The sequence below is a fragment of the Megalobrama amblycephala genome, linkage group LG17, assembly GCF_018812025.1.
Source record: "Megalobrama amblycephala isolate DHTTF-2021 linkage group LG17, ASM1881202v1, whole genome shotgun sequence".
Classification (NCBI taxonomy): domain Eukaryota; kingdom Metazoa; phylum Chordata; class Actinopteri; order Cypriniformes; family Xenocyprididae; genus Megalobrama; species Megalobrama amblycephala.
In genome coordinates this window covers 12135286-12160466 of record NC_063060.1, presented here as the reverse complement: position 1 = coordinate 12160466, position 25181 = coordinate 12135286, and the positions used below count along the sequence as shown (strand labels likewise).

Below are 25181 nucleotides of genomic sequence, written 5' to 3'. Positions count from 1 at the left end.
AAACATCCAAGACAATTAAAGGAATAGATTACCCCGAATGTGAAAATGCTGCACTCAAAAACAAATGCTGGGTTAAAAATAACCCAAGTTGGGTTAAATATGCACAAACCCAGCAATTGGGTTGTTTTAACCCAACGGTTGGGTAGTTTTATTTAACTCAATTATTGTTTAAAAATTACTATATTGCTCACTTAAAATGAACCCAAAATAGGTAACATTTATTAATAAGTTTACTTATAACTAATAATTAAATAATAAACATTTATTAAATTGCTTATTAATAAACGTTCACATTTTTTTATTATTACTGTTGCCTCTAGTAATTATGTGTCTGATTTTTAATTTCCAACCTATTTTGGGTTCATTTTAAGCCAGCCATATAGTAATTTTTAAACAATAGTTGAGTTAAATAAAAACAACCCAGCAGGTTGGGTCAAACATTTAACCCAATCACTGGGTTTGTCCATATTTAACTCAACTTAGGTTGTTTTTAACCCAGTATTTTTTAGAGTGTGCCAGCATTTACTGTATGACTTTCTTTCTTCTGTGGAAAAATTTTTTTTTTTTTTTTGTTTGTTTGTTTTTGTGGCCATACAATGAAAGTCAATAGGGGTTCAAAGTAGTTTTCACACCAGTGTTCTTCAAAATATCTTTTTTTTTGGGGTTTGGAACAACATGAGGATAAGTAAATGATGACCGTTTTCATTTTGGGTGAACTATCCCTTTATACATTGCTTTTAATTGCATGGACACGGTTGCATGTGCGTGTGTATGCAAGTCAACAAAGCATTTTTCCCTCTCTGTCAGATGCTAGAGAGATTCTAAATGACAAGCTGACCTGAGGCCAGTACACTTTACACATGTGATCATATCATATCGCATCTAAACTGAGTCGTAGTGTAACGCTACAGTTATTCTGCGACATTCACCTGCATAGACATGATTTACACAAATAAGCAAACATGCTGTATACACAAAAACAAGCACACAGACGCACACATCAGAGAAGAAACAGGAAGCTGTGTGAGTTAATTATAGGGTGCAAAGATTATTCACTGTGATTACAGCAGAGAGAGACAGACAGACAAGACTTGTTTGGTGTCCTTTCACACACAGATTCAGGCCAGATCCAGATGTCTATATGCAGATTCAGGTCAAAATAGCCAAACTCATCTCTAGCAGACCCAAAAATGTGTACGTGTCCAAGCAGTGGTCGAAGATGCTGTGTGAGGTAGACTGTAAAAATAGCATGCGTGGGAGGGAGATATGGAGAAGGGCTCTCTGACTCACACACTTGTCTGCCAGCATCTCTTCTTTTCCCATCTCTGTTTCCCTCTCCTTCGCTCATACTGCAGGACGCGCTCAAGCACACACACCCTCAGACCTGACCGCACACCTGTTACGGTGTTTAGCGCTACGTAAGTAGAATGCCGTCAATGGCTGGGTAAGATGGACGTCGGTTATCATGTGGTTGCTTTCTTGTGCTCTCTCTGGGTTTATGGAAACTCCTGCAGGGTCTCCATCAATCATTTATTAGACACTTCACAAACTCCGCCAGACCAATGTGAGAGTGTTGTGTGCAGAAGGGTGGATTGTGGATAGTCAAAGTGCAGGGAGACGAGGGACATGTGGGCCAGAAAAGTATTTTCTGCATTAAGAGCATGAGGTTTTGAGTTTAAATCTTGCTTGACTGACAATAAACACACACACACACACACACACACACACACACACACACACACACACACACACACACGTTGGGTTTCCATGTTTAATGGCGACTTTCCATAGACATATTGATTTTTATATGGTTCAAACTGTATATTCTATCCCATAACTCTGAACCTACCCATCACAGAAAACTTTCTGCGGTTTTACATTTTCAAAAAACATTATTTAATGATTTATAAGCTGTTTTCCTAATGGAGAACAAAAAATATTCTTGATATCTAAGATTTCTGGTATTGTCCTCGTTGTGGGGACATTTTAACCCCATAATGTATGAATACCTGAACCGCACACATATACATAAATATATACATTTTTAAATGTTTTTAAAATAAGTATTATATTTGATCAAAAATACAGTAAAAAAAGTAATTTTAAAAGAAATTAAATTGTAAGAAATGTTTTCTTCAGTTAAGACACATTAAATTGATCAAAAGTGACAGTAAAGACATTTATAATTTTGTAAAATGTTTCAATTCCAAATAAATTCTGTTCTGTTGAGCTTTCTATTCATCAAAGAATCCTGTATGTATCACAGGTTACCACAAAAATTACATGTTTTCAACATTGATAATAATCATAAATTAGCCTGACTTCGTCATACTCATATTCTAGGCAGAGACTTCCCGTCCAAAAAATGTTGTGGGCGGGGTTCGGGCTGGCACCCAGGCTAATCATAAGTGATTCTTGAGCAGCAAATCAGCATATTGGAATGATTTCTAAGGATCATTTGACACTGAAGATTGAAGTAATAATGCTGAAAATTCAGCTTTGCCATCACAAGAATAAATTACATTTATAGAGTTATTTGAAATTTGAATAATATTTCACAATATTATCATTTTACTGTTTTTTTTATCAAATAAATGCAGCCTTAGTGAGCATAAGATACGTGTGTGTGTGTGTGCATGAGCGTGTGTGTATGTGTAATGACCGTAAAAAGTATTTGGAGACTATCTTCATTAAAAATGTATAACAAATATTGAAGTAAGTGTAGTAGCAATATAAAGAGTAACAATTCAAAACAGAGACAGAAAGTCTCAGACACTTTTTGGCTGTCAAAAGTTGTGGATCATGTACAATATTTTGTTAATAATTCTACTAAAGGACACCTATCTGATTTTAAGGGGAGCTGACTTCATACAGCCACTAAAAAGGACCTTCAAGGCAAATGGCTAAATCTTTCAGAAAAAGGAAATTAGTTCAGAGAAAAGCTCATTTGTCTGCAGACACATATCTTTTTTGTATCCAATGCAATGAAATGCAGACATTTTTAAGTGTGACTTAAGTGTCCAAAATATACATCCAAATACCTTTTTGGTGTCACAAAAAGTTAGCATCTTTTGTTGCATTTCATTTTCTGGAACAGAAAATGACAGAGAAGTGGAGCATCGTTTGGTGGGGGCAGCGCTCCGTGCCCAATATTGCTGCCCTACATATGCTGTGGTCTGCCATTGACTTGAGGGAAAGCTGATATTAATATAACAAAGTTTAGTTTGAGGGGAGGATTCAGAGTGAAATCACTTCAGACAGCTTACTGCAGTGGCTGTTTTCACCAAAAATGATTTGAGATCACAATATCCCAGATTTTTAAAGGGATATACAGTGGGTACGGAAAGTATTCAGACCCCCTTAAATTTTTCACTCTTTGTTATATTGCAGCCATTTGCTAAAATCATTTAAGTTCATTTTTTTCCTCATTAATGTACACACAGCCATATTGACAGAAAAACACAGAATTGTTGACATTTTTGCAGATTTATAAAAAAAGAAAAACTGAAATATCACATGGTCCTAAGTATTCAGACCCTTTGCTGTGACACTCATATATTTAACTCAGGTGCTGTCCATTTCTTCTGATCATCCTTGAGATGGTTCTACACCTTCATTTGAGTCCAGCTGTGTTTGATTATACTGATTGGACTTGATTAGGAAAGCCACACACCTGTCTATATAAGACCTTACAGCTCACAGTGCATGTCAGAGCAAATGAGAATCATGAGGTCAAAGGAACTGCCTGAAGAGCTCAGAGACAGAATTGTGGCAAGGCACAGATCTGGCCAAGGTTACAAAAACATTTCTGCTGTACTTAAGGTTCCTAAGAGCACAGTGGCCTCCATAATCCTTAAATGGAAGACATTTGGGACGACCAGAATCCTTCCTAGAGCTGGCCGTCCGGCCAAACTGAGCTATCGTGGGAGAAGAGCCTTGGTGAGAGAGGTAAAGAAGAACTCAAAGATCACTGTGGCTGAGCTCCAGAGATGCAGTCGGGAGATGGGAGAAAGTTGTAGAAAGTCAACCATCACTGCAGCCCTCCACCAGTCGGGGCTTTATGGCAGAGTGGCCTGACGGAAGCCTCTCCTCAGTGCAAGACACATGAAAGCCCGCATGGAGTTTGCAAAGATGGTGAGAAATAAGATGCTCTGGTCTGATGAGACTAAGACCTTTTTGACCTTAATTCTAAGTGGTATGTGTGGAGAAAACCAGGCACTGCTCATCACCTGTCCAATACAGTCCCAACAGTGAAGCATGGTGGTGGCAGCATCATGCTGTGGGGGTGTTTTTCAGCTGCAGGGAGAGGACGACTGGTTGCAATCAAGGGAAAGATGAATGCAGCCAAGTACAGGGATATCCTGGACGAAAACCTTCTCCAGAGTGCTCAGGACCTCAGACTGGGCTGAAGGTTTACCTTCCAACAAGACAATGACCCTAAGCACACAGCTAAAATAACGAAGGAGTGGCTTCACAACAACTCTGTGACTGTTCTTGAATGGCCCACAGGAGGCCCACAGAAAGGAGGAATGGCAGAGGATCCCCAAATCCAGGTGTGAAAAACTTGTTGCATCTTTTCCAAAAAGACTCATGGCTGTATTAGATCAAAAGGGTGCTTCTACTAAATACTGAGCAAAGGGTCTGAATATTTAGGACCATGTGATATTTCAGTTTTTCTTTTTTAACAAATCTGCAAAAAATTTCTGTCAATATGGGGTGCTGTGTGTACATTAATGAGGGAAAAAATGAACTTAAATGATTTTAGCAAATGGCTGCAATATAACAAAGAGTGAAAAATTTAAAGGGGTCTGAATACTTTCCGTACCCACTGTAGTTCCCCCAAAAATGAAAATTCTGTTATCATTTACTCACCCTCAAGTTGCTCCAGCAAACCCATATGAAATTCTTTCTTCTGCTGAACACAAAAGAAGATATTTTGAAGAATATGGGTAACCAAACAGATAACGGGCCTCATTGACTTCCATAGTATGGAGAAAAAAAGTACTATAGAAATCAATGGGACCCATCAACTGTTTGGTTAAAAAGACATTCTTCAAAATATCTTCATTTGTGCTCAGGAAAAAAGAAAAAAATCATATGTGGGTTTGGAACAACTTTTCATTTTTGGATGAAATAACCCTTTTAAAGAAGCTAAATCTGCTTCATTGCAGATTTTTAGGGGGGCTGAAATGAACTGAGATGAACTACTTGCAGAAACCTGAATGCATGTGTACAGTGAGCAAACAACACATTTATGGACCTTATTGCTCATGTAGATTTTCACACAGGTATACAGTACAGAAATCAATAACAGCGGGCTGCCTGGTCAATTAAAAGTTTTTATGTCTGGGTGATTAATAATGTATTTTTCAATAGCATTTGAGCTCTGACACCGTAGATGTTCCTGCCGTGTAATCAAAACCTTGAGAACAATCAGCTGCTGCTAACAATGATAGTGTAAAATTGTACTGAGATCAGTATTACACTGTAGAAAGCAACATGGACAGGATTAGTAGGTAACGGTCCAACGCATCAGGTTTGATTAGGGAAAATGTCTCAGACAAACCTCCACAGCGTTCAGCGAGAAGGCTAGATTGTCCCGTTTTTATATTAAACAAATGGCAGAAAGCCAGAATGGAAATGCAGTGGTGAGTTTTTTGGCTTCATAATAGACCTCAGTAAGAGTAGATGACATATTTAATTTGACACGACTATGAGGCTGTGACGGATAGGAGTACAGACTGTGCTATTTAATATGAATCTAAATAAATACTGTTTGGTTTTATATAATAATAATATAAAAAAGGTAAAATACTGTTGTGTACCTGGGTATCAGTTAATAACCTTATAAAAATACAACAAATTGCCAGTGAATAAAAACTCCCGCATATTGACTTGACTGTTTTACATCAAATTAAATATGGCTTCTACTCTCTGACTAAAGATTAACAGGGCACAAGAACACAGGACCATTATAGTCATTCAAAATAGATTGAGATTAACCCTGACCGCATCAGAGAAAAGTGCTGGGAGTGAAATGTGTAAAAGTGCTCTAGGTAATCAGTTATAGGTGCAGCGGTACTGCTGTATAGCACTTAAAGGTCTGGGCTGTCAGAAGAAAAGGTTGTGGGGTTTAATCTTAGAGCTGCCGAGAGGTCACAGCGAGCGGCAGTGAAGCTATTCCCACAATGCATTGCTCATCTGCCATAAGACGCTCCATGGAGACTGGCTGCTGTATGTCACTTAAAAATACCCTAAATGTCAAATTTCAATTTCAAAGTTTATCAAATGGGCATAGTAAAGTTTCTGCTCGCTGGTTGAATTATCAGTGGACAGCAGCCCATCTATTGGAAATCTCAGAGGCAGCATTTTACAGCTATAATCAACCCCAGTAATTAAATGGAGTGTTAATTAAATCTCAGTTCGGCTCCTCGGCGTGGTGAAGACTTTCTGGCTGGAGTACAATGTTGATATTAACAGTTTCATTAGATCTGTTGGTCTAGGAGTGCTATACAGTTGTTGTTGTTTTTTCTCTCTCTCTCTTTAATTTGCTGCAGTCAATGCGAGTCAGTCACTCTTAACGATTTCTGCTGCATGTTGACGGATATCACCGTACTTTGCTGAGATAATGATGGTGTTAAAGGCTATAGTTAAAGTGCACTGTGTTTGTGTATGCGTTTGAAGTATTCATGTAAGTGATCTAACAGATTTGTTCAGTAAATTCTCCTGCTGTATTTACATGTACAGTGGCCCCAAAGTGTATTTTGATATTTAAGCCACAATGCATGAATTTCATAGATAAAATGCCACTATTTTAGTTGCCAATTCTCATGTTTCTGCTATTTTCTGCTGTTTCCCGCAATTGCAACTTTATTTTTCAAAATTGTGACTTTATATCTTAGAATTCACCCTTTTGTTCTCATAATAGCAACTTTATATTTTACAGTTGGAATTCTATATCTCATATTATGGGCTATTGCTTATAATTAAGACTTTGTGTCTCAGCATTGAGACTAGTTCTTATAACTGACCCATATGTCTAATGTATATTTCACAATTTGGACTTTATTTCTCATAATTGCAACTTTATATCTCACAAAATAAGTTTAAAATAAACTTTTTTTACTCTGAGTCTGAGGCAGAAACAGGTTTCTACATTCCCCCGAGAAACTTTGTATTCACTTGCAACACCTTTGCGTTCCCTTGCAGAACTTATGTGTTCATTCTCAAAGAACTCAAAAGTATTGCAAGCGAACGCAAGGTCTCTTAGGGGTATGCAAACATTTTGCGAGTGAACGCAAAGTTTCTCAAGGCAACGTAAAACATTTGCAAGACAATGCAAAATCATTGACATTCAATTTTTCCTCCCAACTTTTTTCCATCATCATGTGCCTTTAGGGGCTCTGTTGATTTCCATACTTTTCAAAACATTTCACAAATAGACATTTCTTATGTTTTAAGTAAATATATTGTTCAAAATTAAGACAAAGTTATTGTGACTTTCTGTTTGTCAAATGTTAGTGGATCAGGTCCATAATTAATTTGATGAGCTACACCTGTGATTCAAGTACGGATATGAACTGACTTTAAAACGACATTGGGAAATTTACCTGTAGATAAATGTAAAGCTAGAAAGTGTCACAGACCATCTGTTCATGTTTTCCTACAGCTAAGAGCAAGATTCTAAGAGACACACTCACATAAAGACTCATCTTCATAGTCTATAGGCTGTTCATGTTTTCGTATGTGGAGAGGCATTTGTATGATGTGAGATAATGTTTTTTAAGGTCAGTGATTTGAATGGGGAAAGTCTGAAATAATGAGCTTCCCTATTAAAACTGTCCACATCACTGACCATTCTGTGTGTATGAGTGTGTGTGTGTTATTTTTATATTATACAGCACACACATAGCTAAAGTGCATTTTTGGTGTTGTTTGTATGTTTGTAAATATCATTTACAATTACAATTTGGATTTAAGTCAATTTGCATGCTATACTTGAATGTTTATAATTTTACTGCATTGGTTGTGTATGTGTGTGTGTGTGTGTGTGTGAGAGTGTGTACCAGAGGGGTTGTATTAATTAGGACCCCTTTTCTTGGCTCTGTCTGAAATGGCAGTCCTTTAATGCCCCCACGGGGGAAAAAAAAAGAGACCTAGAGTAATTGAAACTGTAAAGGATGGGGGCTCGTTAATCAGTCATAAAATTCAGATTCCCACAAGGGATGTGTCTAACTGAAGCACACACACATAAATGCCTATGAGGCTTTTGTAGTAATAGGTGCAGAGGCATGCTTAAACATGTTTTGCAGTGATTGTTTTAGGGTTTTAATGATTGCAGGTGGTTACATCATACTCTCTGGAGATTTTCACGACATGTTTGGTAAAGCGTGTGTATTTTTGGATTCCTCTGAGAGGCATGACAGTATATGTTCCAAATACAGTAAACTAACAGTGTTTGTTCTCATGTCTAAATATAAATATGCACCTCTGTGTGTGTACATTTTTAACTATGGCTTAGTGGGTACTTTACTCAGGACAGACAAAAAGAATGTGTCTTTTATAATGTTGATGTCTGTTTTGTTGTTTCTAGTCTCAGTATGAATTCAAATATGAATTGATTAGACACTTGCCTCGTTTTCACCGAGCGGTACAGGACAGTACACTGCCAACAGTACCCTTACTTGATAGGTGTGGTGTATGACGGAAAATAGCGTATCACATTAAGAAGAAAGCGACTCAGTAAACAACAATCTAGGACATACAGCAGACCTTGTTCTAGCTTCTCGGCTGTTGTCACAAGAAGAAATGGTATTGTGTCACAGCTTTATTAAAAAATGGCGCCTCTTGTGTTGTCATTCCCCTTGTAGCACGTGCAAGTGACGATTCTCTGTCAACCAATCAACGTTCTGCAGTGAGTCTAGCTCCAACCTTTTGTACCGGACTACTGTGCTAGGTACCCCAACAGAAGGGTCCCAAAAAGTGGAATTCTATATCGGTTCGGAATTAGGGTACCATTCATAACTTCTGACAATGGAAACAAGGCATAATTGTACCTTGTAAATACAATAGTTTTACTGGAAATTCCATACCAGTCAGCCAATCACACTGGAGATTACAATTTAAGAAGGCGGCTTTATTCATGTTTTATTTGGTGGCCCAACTAAGGAAAACAGCATTGATACATCTGACAGATTTACAAACTTATTGCTAGTAGAAACAAGATGAATTTGTTTTGATTGTAAAATACAGTACAGTCCAAAAGTTTGGAACCACTAAGATTTTTGATGTTTTTAAAAGAAGTTTCGTCTGCTCACCAAGGCTACATTTATTTAATTAAAAATACAGTAAAAAACAGTAATATTGTGAAATATTATTACAATTTAAAATAACTGTGTACTATTTAAATATATTTGACAAAGTAATTTATTCCTGTGATGCAAAGCTGAATTTTCAGCATCGTTACTCCAGTCTTCAGTGTCACATGATCCTTCAGAAATCATTCTAATATGCTGATCTGCTGCTCAAGAAACATTTATGATTATTTTCAATGTTGAAAACAGTTGTGTACTTTTTTTTTCAGGATTCCTTGATGAATAGAAAGTTCAAAAGAACAGCATTTATCTGAAATACAAAGCTTCTGTAGCATTATACACTACCGTTCAAAAGTTTGGGGTCAGTAAGAATTTTTATTTTTATTTTTTTGAAAAGAAATTAAAGAAATGAATACTTTTATTCAGCAAGGATGCATTAAATCAATCAAAAGTGGCAGTAAAGACATTTATAATGTTACAAAAGATTAGATTTCAGATAAACACTGTTCTTTTGAACTTTCTATTCATCAAATAATCCTGAAAAAAAAAATGTACACAAATATTTTGTACAACTGTACACATTAAATGTTTCTTGAGCAGCAGATCAGCATATTAGAATGATTTCTGAAGGATCATGTGACACTGAAGACTGGAGTAATGATGCTGAAAATTCAGCTTTGCCATCACAGGAATAAATTACTTTGTGAAATATATTCAAATAGAAAACAGTTATTTTAAATTGTAATAATATTTCACAATATTACTGTTTTTTACTGTATTTTTAATTAAATAAATGTAGCCTTGGTGAGCAGACGAAACTTCTTTTAAAAACATTAAAAATCTTAGTGGTTCCAAACTTTTGGACTGTACTGTACATATATTTATTTGAAAGTTAGTATATTTTATTTCTTATTGATTTCAGAGTTCTGGCTGGTTCAATCCAGATTTAATATATTTAGCAGTAGGCTATATAGATTTGGCATCAACCCTCAATTTTCTCTCACCTCTGCGGCTCCACCTAGAGGATGGGCTACATGAGTCCTTTTTGTTTTTGTTTTTTTCCCCTTGGGATGTGGTAAGCTAATCAGAAAATGGAAACCAGTTTGGAAATGTATGGTAGGAGAACAGCTAAGCTGTTGCCTAAAGGCTAGTTCTTGTTATTTTCAAGCTAAAATATGCAAATCATTGGCAGTAAGTGACTTCATGTTTGTAAATGTGTTTGTTTGTTTTAACGTACTTATGCATAAGATATGTAAGGAAAGCAAAAATCAGCAATGGAAAATCTGCATGGTTTTGACTTGATATTGACAGATGTATCATAAGAAAATCACAGAGTGTGTGAATTTTAATCAAAACGGTCATTAATATTTGGACCAAAATGGTCATTAATAATTGGACCAAAAGCAAACACTAAAGGTTTTTAAAAAATATCTTCGCTTTAGCTTTTACATGAGCACATTTGAAATAATAACATGCTTATTAACTGTAACATATTGTGCCTCCAGTATATGACTGACATTTATTATTGCACATTAATGTGCATGTGTGTGAAATAGAGAGAAAGATGACATTTAGCTTCTGTCTCCTAGGGAATAGTACTGCATTTAAATTAAAATAAGCATTTAAGTATTTTTCTCCTGTATGCTTATGCTCAAGGTCTAAAATTTACACTTGCCAAGTGCCAAGCGCGAGAAAAAATGGCTTTGGCCAGTAAATAAAATTTACTTGGCAATGGCTGGTATCTGTAAAATGAGGAAATATTCTTCACATTAATCCACCAAAATGAAATGAGTCTTAATCTAAATGAATCATCTTTTATATGCTGCAAGTGAACATTGACCTGCATTTGTCACTAATGCAAGAAAACAGAAAAATAATCCCAATGCGTAATGCCTCAAATATATGTTTAATAAAAATGCACAATAGTGCACAATAGTTCATTTGTATTTATGTGTGGTTTCACCTGCAATTTAGTACACTAATATCTTAAGTTCAGTAAAATTCTTTGTTTGTCTTCTCTCTCTCTTCAGCTGTTAGCTCAGGTGCTGCTGTTCTTATGTATAAACACTGCAGGGATGTTTATCAGCTACCTGTCAGACCGCGCCCAGCGACAGGCCTTTCTGGAGACACGCAGGTGCATCGAGGCACGTCTCCGCCTGGAGACGGAGAACCAGCGACAGGTTAGTGTTCGCAAATTTCAAAAGTTTCCTTCACACACTCCTTGACACCTGTAAACCTGTTTGTGGCCAGAATGATTCAGGAAGTTTCCAGGTAGTCTATGTGTTTGTGTGCAAAACAATACTCATTCAGTGAATTACCATGCTAACCATACAAAATACCATATTTACTCCTAATGATAAAATATAAGGCACAATAAACTATATTATTTTGACAGAATTTTTCCATATTTATTTATTACAGGTGTTTTACCTGTATTTTGAATTTTGAAATTAATTGCGTTGTGTTTTAAGGTTAACGGAAATGTCTGTAAAATTACTGGATAATGTCCTGGTAGTTTTCTGCCAATACATCTGTTTTTTGTTTTTTTTACATTGTGCAGTATGTTGTAACTATGTTATTTTGTACAGTATGTATTGCACAGGCCGATTAATCAGCCAATACTTGACAATTTTCAGAATTTCTGTTTTAAAATTTGAGTAAATGTTGTCTAAATTAAGTTTTAACTATCGTTGAATTCTGTATGATATCCACATTATATTGGAAACTGCATGTTATCACTGAAAAAAGAAATTTAAACAATTATTATGATTTTACAGTAGTAGCCATAATTGGTACTTTGGCAGAAACTATGGTTACCATGGTCCAGTCAAGTCAAGTTATATAGCGCTTTTTACAATGTTGATTGTGTCAAAGCAGCTTTACATTGATAACTGGTACATAATTTTGGCCGCACAGCAGCTCTTAAAGCTGCAGTCCGTGATTTCTCCTCTTTGTCGCCATCTCTTGTTTGAAACCTGCAATTGCAGTCATATGCGGAACGGTTATCTGTACGTGCGTTGTGCCTCGGCACAGCTCGTCAGCGTGAATGAATCTAATGTTTGCTGTTAGTCACCGCACCGGTGTGGATACTGTATTTCAGAATCACAGATTCTACGTCTTGAAAGTATGACCAATATAAGAATTTTCACTGGAAAATATCATCTGAATAAGTAAGTAACATGTCTGCCACTTTTGTTCTGACCAAAAAAGTATTAGGCCTACAATAAATCGCGCTGCCAATGATGATTAAATCTAACGATCGCTTAGCTCGGATCACGTCAAACCGTGCAAATTATTATTACTGTTATACTTTTCTCTCAAATTGTTAATGTTAACAACATCAGCATTGCATGGCTATGTGTATTTAGTGTGTATTAGTGTTACCTGTAGATTTCAATTTCTGTAGCCACTCCACAGTCGAAAGTCTTTTGCTTTTTGACTACGAGTGAATCTCCAGTTGTCACTGATGATTGTCATTTGGACCTTTCTGGATTACAATCCGCCATCAAAATGATAAGTTTAATTATTTCAGCTGCTGTGAGAAAAGGCTATAAATGATCCGCTACCAGCAGCATCCTCACGTTATAAAACTGACTAGCCTCTCGAAGGGACTCCTTCCTTTCTGTTTACGGAAGTGACGTAATGACGCACAGAGGAACTGCTGCATGCTCAAATTTCCCGCGGAAATCCGCCATGTCGCTCTTATTATAAAACATTATTACAAGCTTACTGTTGTGAATCGAGACAAGATAATGAGATAGTTTTGAACACTGGCTGGTTATGTATTTGCTCAAAAATTGATTTTGGATCATTTTTAACCAAAAAAAGTTGTGGACTTCAGCTTTAAAGAATAGTGTCAATGCAGGCAGATCAAAGCACTGTTGAATATCAAATGTCAAGTCAAATGTCAATGTCAAATGGTAAATTTTGTTCATGTAAAATGGTTACGTAACACTGCATAGAGGAAAATCAAACAGAAAGTTTTGTCAATGGACACACACAAGTACACATGCATTCAAAAGTTTGATTTGGTTGGCAATATTTTTTTAATGTTTTTGAAAGAAGTCTCTTATGCTCACCAAGGCAGCATTTATGTGATCAAAAATACAGTAAAAACAGTAATATGAAATATTATTAAATAGATGTTTTCTGTTAAATAACTGATAAATAACAAATAATTGTTTTCTGTCTAAATATAGTTTAAAATGTAATTTATTTATTCCTGTGATGCAAAGCTGAATTTTCAGCATCATTACTCCAGTCTTCAGTGTCACATGATCCTTCAGAAATCATTCTAATATGCTGATTTAGTGATCAAGAAATATATTTTGTAGTTTAATAATTTTGTGGAAACTGTGATACATTTTTTTTCCAGGATTCTTTAATGAAGAAAGTTAAAAAGGACAGCATTTATTTAAAATGGAAATCTTTTGTAACATATTATAAATGTTTTTATTGTGTCTTTTGTCCAATATAATATGTCCTTGCTGAATATAAGTATTAATTTCTTTAAAAAAAATAACTGACCCCAAACTTTTAAAAGGTAGTGTACATGCAAGTGCACACACACACACACACACACACACACACACACACACACACACACACACACACACACACACAATCACGTGCAAACATAATGTTTCTATATCACACTCCTTTTCCAGCACTGAGCCGCAGTGGGTGAGAGTAATTGATTTGAAGATGAGAACAGCATCTCATGGGGACAGAAGGCTAGTGTAGAAAGGTTCCGAGACTCCTTAGGGAATCTCTCTCCGTCTCCTCCCCTCTCCCCCCCCCATCTCTTGCTCTGAGAGCTCTCCGGCTGTTTGCTGAAGTGGGTTTTATTTGCCAGTCAAGTGGAGCCCATGCTGGTACCACTGTGTTTGTGTGCGAATGTGTGTGTGTGTGCTTCCTCTTCTTTTGTATGTCCATCTATCCAAATTTCCCCTGCTTTTAGCCCAGCTGGTGGTGAGCACAAAACTCTGGCTTGTTGTATTCATATTTGCAGAACAAGCTCTTTATCCATGGAGCATCACAAAGGAAAATTAAAGCTGAGATGTGTCATTTTTTCGATTTGAAAATACTTTCTCCTACCTCAGCTTAAAGGGGACATATCATGAAAATCTGACGTTTTCCTTGTTTAAGTGCTATAATAAGGTCCCCTGTGCATCTACCAACCCAGAAACCATGAAAAAGGACAACCCAGTAAATTTGTTTTGGTAAGCCTTTCTCTGCAAGCATGTGAAAAAAAACAAGCCGCTCAGATTTTGCTCCCCTTGTGATGTAGGAAGGGGAACTTATTATAATATTACTGCCCCTTAATCTGCACGTTTCCACTCATGGCGCTGCCATTTTGTTTGTCGCAACAAAAAACAGTGTACTAGTTCTAAGGCCATGGCAAAAGTTCGAGCAAAGCATGCTAACTGTTCTGTTGTTGGCTGCACAGACGAGCACTCGTTAGCTTGGATGGCCTGCTCGATTGCTAAAAAAGGAGCATTTCTGTCTAAGCAATATTTTGGAAAAAATATTAGACCATTCATAGCATTTGATAGCAATCATAACCATTAGCCTGGTGTGTATGGCTCTGTTTGGCAAACAGGTACGCTTTTTTGAATAGTGGGCGTCCATACGGGTTTTGCACAAAAGATTAACATGACAGCACATGCTAGTCGATGAGTTGAATCAAATCTACAACAACTACATAAAAGTATCCACTAACCATTCAGAAACGTCAGTAACTTCTTCATGAGTCTCTCCATCAGTGTTTGACTCCGGTTTGAACAATGTAAGGCTGAACACCGTTACTGACAATCGTCATTTTGACAGCGTGAGATTCTCCAGCTTTGTTGTTGTTGAGCAACCGAAGCTTGAGCTCTTAAAGCTCCGCCCTCTTTTGGAAAGCAGGCAGGGAGCAGCAGCTCATTTTCATTTAAAGGGACACACAAAAACTGCGTGTTTTTTTCCCTCAGAAATTTGATAATTAATGATTTGTAATAAATGATCTGTGGGGTATTTTGTCCAACCAATGGAAGACTTTGTCAGAACAGAGAAAAGGGAAGTGTTTGGCAAAAATAGTATTTTGGAGATGTAGAAATTACACACTTTGGCTCTAACATACTGTATATGGCAGATATATGTTCCTTGCAATGTTTTGCAAAAGCATTCAGACTCTTTATTCTCACATTTTACTGAATTATAAATGCATTTCTGTTTTTTGGGAAATTATGCTAGAAAAGACACTGTTATGCATTTATATTTAGCCCTGTGAGCTGGATGCTTGGGGATATTTGATTGACTGGTGAACCATTAAGGGAACTAACACTGGATAAAAATGATTTGAAGCTGTTATTGCAGTAAAAGGAAACTATATCATATATTAATGTGTGGGGTTAAATAATAATGCAGAACAGTCATAATGAAATTCTACCCTACACTCTAAAAAATGCTGGGTTAAAAACAACCCAAGTTGGGTTGAAAATGGACAAACCCAGCGGTTGGGTTAAATGTTTGCCCAACCTGCTGGGAAGTTTTATTTAAACCAACTATTGTTTAAAAATTGCTATATGGCTAGCTTAAAATGAACCCAAAATAGTTGGGAAATTAAAAACCAGATGCAATTAGAGGCAACAATAATAGACAAAAGGTGAATGTTTATTAATAAGCTTTAATATTTTATTAATATAAATTTAATAGTTTAATAGTTTATTAATATAAATTTATTAATAAGCAATTTAATAAATATTTATTGTTTAATAATTATTCATTGAACATTAATAAATGTTCATTTCCAACATACTTTGGGTTAATTTTAATTAAGCAATACAGTAATTTTTAAACAATAGTTGAGTTAAATAAAACTACCCAGCAGGTTGGGCAAACATTTAACCCTACCGCTGGGTTAAAACAACCCAATTGCTGGGTTTGTCCATTTTCAACCCAACTTTGGTTGTTTTTAACTCAGCATTTTTTAGAGTGTATTGTTTGTAAAGTAATCTAAAGGTTAGACTGGTGAGCTAGTTAAATTGGTAAACTGGTTGAAACTCTTTTTTGTGTAAGTGTGTATTCAGTGGTGGAATTATTTAAGTCTATGTTTAATAAAGCACTTTACCCACTCTGCTTCTGTTAGGAGCGTCTGGTGTTGTCTGTGCTGCCACGCTTTGTAGTGCTGGAGATGATTAACGACATGACCAACGTGGAGGACGAGACCCTACAGCACCAGTTTCACCGTATCTACATTCACCGCTATGAGAACGTGAGGTAATTTCTTCCATTTTGGTACAGTCGTCATGAAAAGAATAGAAGAGAATCAAATGGAATTGAATCAGTCATCCGCCATTAAGGCTCAGTTGCCCACCATTACGGCTCAGTCTCCCACTGTTATGGCACAGTCATCCTTGATTATGGCTGAGTCACTCTCTTTTATAACCCAAACAAGTAGCCTGTTGCAGCACAGTCAGTGACAGTATGAGTACCAAATAGGTTCTGACTGGCCCCAAAAAATGGCCAAATTGAGCCAAATTGAAGCCATTTGACAATTTTCAATGGCTTACCCTAAATATATATATATGTGTATGTGTGTGTGTGTGTGTGTGTGTGTGTGTGTGTATATACATAGGGATAGTTCACCCAAAAATGAAAATTATTATCCCATGATTTACTCACCTCAAGCCATCCTAGGTGTATATGACTATCTACTTTCAGACGAACACAATATGAGATATATTTGAAAATATCCTTAGTCCTCCAAGGTTTATAATGGTTGTGAATGGGGGGCCGTGTTTTGAAGACAAAAATAATTCATTCATCCATAAAAAAAAAAAAAAAAAAACTGACTCCAGGGGGTTAATAGAGGCCTTCTGAAGTGAGTTTTTCTAAGAAAAATATCCACTTTATAAATTCAAATAACTAGCTTCCGGTGGATGACTGTATGCAGAATGCGTACAAAATAATATATAATACGTATATTTTATTTGTGTATTGATGTTCAGCTGTTCTTTTTAATGATCAACTCACAGTATTTTGGATCAACAGTCATGCTTGGTAAACACTGTCTGTCACAGACAAAAAGATGTATCTTTTATTTCACCAAGCTGATTGCTCACTAAAAAACCCTGCAGTCATCATGTTTTCAGGTCTTTTCATGTTTGATTTTGATGTGATACAAAATAATGATATCTGAGTGGATGAGCTGTTTACTTACTTTTTAATCAACTCACGTAAACAAGAGGCAGGAGGCGGGATCGCACAAACCATTTTTATTCCCTTGATGAAAAAGCTATATTTTTAACAGCCATCTCCAGTCTTCAGTGTCACATGATCCTTCAGAAATCATTCTAATAGGCTGATTTGGTGCTGGAAAAATTGTCTTATTGTTATCAATGTTGAAAACAGTTAATATTTTTGTGGAAACTATGACCTTTTTTCAGGATTTTTTGATTAATCAAAAGTTCAAAAGAACAGCATTTATTTGAAGCAGAAATATTTTGTAACATTGTACTGTAAATGTCTTTACTGTCAGTTTTGCTCAATTTAATGCATCCTTGATGAATAAAAATATTAATTTCTTTAAAAAAACATGCAAATCTTACTGACCCCAGACTTTTAAATGGTAATGTAGTTGGCATAGCCAGTATATTAAAACTTATTAGTATAATTCGCTTGTATATTTATGAAGTTTTGCCTGTTTTCTCACATTAAAATATAGCAATCAGCCTGTTCACTGACTGATTGTAATATTTCAGTCTGGGAAAATTGTTGTGATTTTTCAGCTAATCTGTTTGCATGTGTGTTTTATGCAGTATTCTCTTTGCTGACGTGAAGGGCTTCACCAATCTTTCCACCACACTCTCCGCTCAGGAACTCGTTCGAATGCTCAACGAACTCTTTGCACGCTTTGACCGACTGGCACATGTGAGTGACCTGACACACATACACGACAATGCCCACAGGTTTAAGCCACATCACAGCATCATTCAGGGTATAAAGCAACATAATAGTCCTTGAAATAGCAGTTGGCAATGAATTAAGGCATGCTGCTATTTGAAAGTGTTGTTGACATGTCTAGAAGACACTGCTTTCAATGCAGTAAATCCACTTTGAATGCACTTCAAAAGGAAGAGGACTCGTGCTGGAATGGATACAGTAAAACTGATGCCATCATTAACGTTCGTATCACTGTGTATTAGGGATGGGAAGATTAACCGATATGTATCGATACGCGGTCATGCGCGTGCACGATGCGAGTGCATCGGTAGAGCAGAAGAGGATGAATGAAATTTTGGAAGCAAATCGAGATGCATCGGTTTTTGCGAGATGCATCGGTTTTTCCGAGATACAGCTTATCTTTTTAATACAGAATGTATTTCTTTATTTATTAACAAGTGTTGTCAACCTGTTTTTTGCGCATAATTTAATCGACCTACATAAAGTAGGCCTAAGCAACGGACTTGCGGATGTGTGTACACTACAACTCAATGTATCAGCTGCGCGGATGAAGCCAGTGATGCGCCCAAAGGTAGTTGTCAGGAAGTGCGAGGAGTAAGCAAAACAAACATGTCGGACGCCGAGATAATTTATCCTCCACTGAATTTTAAATCTAAAGTTTGGGAACACTATCGATTTTACAAGAAAGACGGACGACTTGACAAGACAGATGCAATTTGTAAAATGTGCCGCGCATCTGTAAAATACACGGGCAGTACGACTAATCTGATATCTCACTTGAAAAGCCAGTTTGTAAAAAAGTATTGGTTTTACTTGGTTAATAAATAACCAAACTAATTCAATGGCACCGCATCCTCTTTCACATCACCACATAAACTTGATCTAATTAGCTAGCGCTGAATTATCGCATCGTATCGTGATATGGGTATGCGAATCGTATCGTATTGCATCGCAAAATGCCACACATGTATCGTTAATATATCGGATCGGATACTTTGTATCGAGATGCGTATCGGATCGGCATTATACCTTAGATGCCCAACCCTACTGTGTATGCAAGTGCTAAGAAAGACTCCGTGGCTAAATTCAGATATGGTATGGGCCTTTCGTTTCCACCACGCACTGTAGTGCAGTAGACTAATCACAATAGACTGGGCCATCTGACCAATCAGAGCAGAGTAGACTCGCAGAAATGTGAGGATCGAGCCATTTCAGACACTGTGAGAAAACAGGTGATGTGTAATGAATATAATCAGAAAACTGAAGAAAAGTGTTTTTTTGACCTTGAGTTTATGTTGTAGGAGATCTCCAAAACAAAACTAGGAACCTTTAAAAGCATAATAGGGTCAATTTAATCAACAATCTTTTGCAATATAGAATAAAAATGGAGTGAACTACTCAACACTGTTTGAAAAAGATGTTTGTTAGACTTAATGGAAGTCAAACAGTATTTTCTATTATATTCTGTTGACTGAATCCAGATAATTTCATAGCTATTCCTTGAGGTTTAGGTTCTGTGTATATTAATTATCATTGGACGTAAATGTGGTCCCCCTTCTTTTGTATATTAGATTTCATGACAATCAAGATCTGCTGAAAGATGTTTTAATTTATGGCGTTATTAGATTAAATACTCGGACAAATTCACTGGTTGATCCACTTTTGTGCATTTCAGCTCAAACACTTGTTCAGAAACTTGCATATTATCCTCTCTTAATCCAGTTTAATCAGACACTGTCCACACTGGTTTAGCATTGCACCATATTTTATGACTTTCTGTCTTCTGTGGGACACACAAGAAGCGATTTTCAAGAACTGTTTTTGTCTATACAATTAGTATCATTGGGGCTTAAAAAACACACTGAACCGCACTTGTATTGAAATATGTATATGAAAAAAAACCAAACAGGCTTATTGTGTTTCACAGAAGAAAGTCATACAGGTTTAGAACGACATGAGGGTAAGTAACTGATCATTATCCTTTTAAGTCATTGTCATTCAACACACTACTTTCTATGTAAATTATGCTTATTTCAGTGCTTTATTTACATAAGACAGCGCTGTTTTAATTGCAGTTAGACTGCTGCTTTGCTTGTACATATCAGATGCGGAATGTGTGTGAAACAAAGAGAGTGTTGTGTTTGCGTGCCAAGGGCAGTGCCAGCGTATCTTGGCTTGGCGTTTATAGTGGCACTAGATAAGCTGAGTTCAGTTAGAGTTGAGAGAAGGTTGAAATGTGTAACGACTCACCCTCCTTCATGTCCTGCAGTGCATTGATGTGCTAAATGCCTGTTGCAAAAGTCACATAAATAAAAACATTGTGACTGTGTCCTCACCATTAATAACACTGATATATGAGTGTGCGTGTGTGTGTTAGCACAAGGGTACAACTGTCAACGGCTAGTGCAAATCTTGATAGCTGCCCTTGGTAGAAAGAACAACATTACTTGCAGATGTATACAAGTGCAGATTGATTTTGTATTTTTAACAAATGTGTTTTTTGTTCTGTTGTTCAGACTGGGGGAGGAAATAAATGCATTATGAAGAATATTAAACTTCATCCTCATGCTGCAACTCTTCAATAATTTTATTCATGAGTCAGTACAATAATCATTGAAGATTAACCAACCATAAAGTGGCTTGCTGATGCATAATGCAGATATGCAAATGTGGCATATGTGCGTTTGCAGATGGTTGTATCAGTATGTCATATTTAAATATCCTTGTGTCCTTGTGTGAATTTGCAGTCACACTCATGTGAGCAGGCCTGGTGTTGTATTAAATTCTGCAGCAGTATTTATTGTGATGAGCAGTATTCATTTTCTCTCCCGATGGCAATGTTTACTCAGAAATGTCACATGTGCACGGTTAGTGCTGTGTGGTTTACTGGACGGTTGTGCTGTTGCGGTCAACATTTTTCAGATTTTCAGTAATGTTTTTGATTGCTTGCGTCATGCAACATCCTGAAAACACCTTGAAGATCTTCTTACAGTAGCGCTACCTGTCTCTCCCGGGCTCTCTCTTTTTCTCCTATGCCCTCACACTGCCTGATGGGAAATGTGCATTAACCCTCTCATTACTTGAAGTATAATATAGTCTAAGCATGTGATATACACCGATCAGGCATAACATTATGACCACTGACAGGTGAAGTGAATAACACTGATTATCTCTTCATCACAGCACCTGTTAGTGGCTGGGATATATTAGGCAGCAAGTGAACATTTTGTCCTCAAAGTTGATGTGTTAGAAGCAGGAAAAATGGGCAAGTGTAAGGATTTGAGCGAGTTTGACAAGGGCCAAATTGTGATGGCTAGATGACTGGGTCAGAGCATCTCCAAAACTGCAGCTCTTGTGGGGTGTCAGCAGTGATCAGTATCTATCAAGTGGTCCAAGGAAGGAACAGTTGTGAACCTGTGACAGGCTCATTGATGCACATGGGGATCGAAGGCTGGCCCATGTGGTCTGATCCAACAGACGAGCAACTGTAGCTCACATTGCTCAAGAAGTTAATGTAGGTTCTGATAGAAAGGTGTCAGAATACACAGTGCATCGCAGTTTGTTGCGTATGGGGCTGCATAGCCGCAGACCAGTCAGGGTGCCCTTGCTGACCCCTGTCCACCGCTGAAAGCGCCAGCAGTGGGCACTTGAGCATCAGAACTGGACCACGGAGCAATGAAAGAAGGTGGCCTGGTCTGATGAATCACGTTTTCTTTTGCATCACGTGGATGCCGGGTGCGTCTCTTACCTGGGGAACACAGTGCACCAGGATGCACTATGGGAAGAAGGCATGCCGGCGGAGGCAGTGTGATGCTTTGGGCAATGTTCTGCTGGGAAACCTTGGATCCTGCCATCCATGTGGACTTTGACACGTACCACCTACCTAAGCGTTGTTGCAGACCATGTACACCCTTTCATGGAAACGGTTTTCACTGGTGGCTGTGGCCTCTTTCAGCAGGATGATGCACCCTGACACAAAGCTGAAAAGGTTCAGGAATGGTTTGAGGAGCACAACTAGGTTTTGAGGTGTTGAGGTGTTGACTTGTCCTCCAAATTCCCCAGATCTCAATTCAATCGAGCATCTGTGGGATGTGCTGAACAAACAAGTCTGATCCATGGAGACCCCACCTCACAACTTACAGGACTTAAAGGATCTGCTGCTAACATCTTGGTGCCAGATACCACAGCACACCTTCAGGAGTCTAGTGGAGTCCATGCCTCAATGAGTCAGGGCTGTTTTGGCAGCAAAAGGGGGACCAACACAATATTAGAAAGGTTATAATGTTATGCCTGATTAGTGTATGTAGAAACACAGAATTTTGATCAGAATCTTGGTAATCCCTTTACAAAAGCTGATATATTTGTTTAGACATGAACCATTGAAATATCATGTTTTTTGGACATATACCCTGGTAATACTATGATATTCATGGAAGTACATTGAAGTACCATGTTATCAGTAGGCCTATGTCTGTTCCATAGGAAACAAATCCATGACTTGACGTTGCTTGCACAGGAACCTATTAATATGATTAAGGTAATCACTGACTATGGTACACTACCATTCAAAAGTTTGGGGTCAGCAAGATTTTTTTAAAAGAAATTAATAAAGTCATTCAGCAAGGACGCATTAAATTGGTCAAAAGTGACAGTAATTTATAATGTCTTAGAATTTTTATTTAAAATAAATGCTGTTTATTTGAACTCCTGAAAAAATAAATATCATTATATCCACAAAAATATTAAGCAGCACAACTGTTTTCAACATTAATAATAATAAGAAATGTTTCTTCAGCACCAAATCAACAAATCAGAATGATTTCTGAAGGATCATGTGACACTGAAGACTGGATGCAATGCAATATTTGACAATATTTCTGTTTTTACAGTATTTTTTTGATCAAATAAATGCAACCTTGGTGAGCATAAGTGACTTCTTTCAAAAACATTAAAAAATCTTACTAACCCCAAACTTCTGAACAGTTCTGTATAGTATATATAAAAATACCACAGTATTACCATCTGATACCTTCACTGTACCATCACAGTACTTTTTTCCTGAAAGGCTCAATGCAACTATGAGCAGGTTTTTCAATTTTTATTCTGCAGGAAGTTTAATCTAATGGGTTCTTTATTAGCATCATGTTGTTATGTTGATGTTTAGAGGATGGAGCATGTTGTTACACTAGCATTTAATGCTAGTCTCTATGTTTATATCCATTAAAATGGCCCACTGTTTGGTATTGATTATGTAAAAGGCATTCACTTATCCTGCAGCACTTAGCCTGCAGATTAGCACCAGTGTTTCAAATATGTTATCATGAGTCAGTCCTGAGCTAATCAAGCTGTAGGTGGTGTTTTTAGTGATTGACAAATGACGGTTACGGGCGTAACGACTCTTTGTTTCCATACAGCCGTTTACTGAGCAGTAAAAAAACGTTAATACGGCAGTAGACATGAGTAATGGATCTCAGAGAGACGAAATTAATGTGATGGCCTTATAATTACCACTCTCTCTGAGTTCTACACAAAAAACCTGGTAGGCTGAGAGATAACTAACACAGATAGGGACTGCAGTGGAAATTACAGGGTGATTGCAGTTATAATTGCTTGAACCCTCATATATCCCTCTCATATGCTCACAATGTAAAAGAAACTGTGCAACTGTTACCTTAAGCAACTATTTCTGCCTGACCTCACCCTTAAAAATAATTTTTATTGGGATAAACTAATGTAGACCGATTGATTCAGTCATATTACATAAAAAAATTTCAGTCAACAGTTTGACATCATTAAATAAAAAATTCCTTCTTCTTTTCCCCTCAGGAGCATCATTGTCTGAGGATCAAGATACTGGGGGATTGTTATTATTGTGTTTCTGGCCTTCCAGAGCCTCGACCGGATCATGCCCACTGCTGTGTTGAGATGGGCCTCAGCATGATCAAAACCATCAGGTAACAGTAAAACGTTTCATGATTTAAACTAACAGCCAACACTAAATTAATGATTCAACATCACAGTAAGCATGCTATTTTCAAAAAGGAAGGTTATCTGCGCAGGCAGTGATGTGCACAGACCGGGCAGGGGGCAGGGGAGAAATCGTGTTCTGGGGGAGGAGGGGGTTGTGGGTCTCCCTCAGTCGAAATTGCGTTCCAGGGGTGGAGAAATGGGAATGCAGGGGCACCACGATGCGACCGCAAAGGGCACTTTTTACTTTCGAGATCAAAGGGGTAGGGGCTCAAGCCCCACCAGCAGCTCCTGTCACCGCATGAGTGTGTTTTTGGTTGTGAGGGAAAGATTACCTTTTTCAGCTTCCCAAAGAACACAGGCACGACTCCAGGAGTTCGGCTTTTTTCGGAAAGACTCGGTTAAGCGTATCTATCTTTTATAAATATGATAAAACTAAAGACTTTTCAGAGATATGAATGAAAGATGCATTGTTACTCTATATGTACTCAAGATTAACATGAGATTGACAGAAACTGTGTGTGATACCCCTCTTTAATGAAAGTAAATAAGGAATGGGGGTTATTCAAGCTCCAAAATGACAAAAAAAAGCATCCTAAAAGTGATTCATATAACTCATACACTATATTTCACAGCCAAATTTTTGTCTTGAAATGATCGAAATTTAAGTCATTATTCACTGATTTTCATCCAACTTGACATCAACCATACTGTAGCTGTCCTTATTAACGAGAGAAGTAATGATGCCCAATTCATAAATAAGTCGTTCTATTGAGTCTGATCTTGTCAACGAATCAGTAGATCCAGTTCACAAAGCTTGTCTGAATGATTTGAATCATGAATCAGACTGATCTAGTTTAACTCACTGACTCTGTAATCACAGAGGTAAACAGCCCACTGGAGCAGAAGATTGTCAGTGAATAATGGCTTGATTTTTTTGTTTCTGTTTGTCAC

General features: G+C 37.2%; 1 protein-coding gene across 9 annotated transcripts in view; it reads left to right on the top strand.

Annotated features, from left to right (window-relative positions):
- Positions 1 to 25181, top strand: part of adcy8 (adenylate cyclase 8 (brain)) — a 92238-nt gene that overhangs the window by 28417 nt on the left and 38640 nt on the right. For all 9 annotated transcript variants that reach the window (XM_048163424.1, XM_048163426.1, XM_048163423.1 and 6 more), the window contains 4 exons: positions 11345 to 11494; positions 16444 to 16574; positions 18116 to 18227; positions 24087 to 24214. In XM_048163424.1, coding sequence (XP_048019381.1) covers positions 11345 to 11494; positions 16444 to 16574; positions 18116 to 18227; positions 24087 to 24214 — 521 coding nt within the window. The remainder of the gene's footprint in view (positions 1 to 11344; positions 11495 to 16443; positions 16575 to 18115; positions 18228 to 24086; positions 24215 to 25181) is intronic.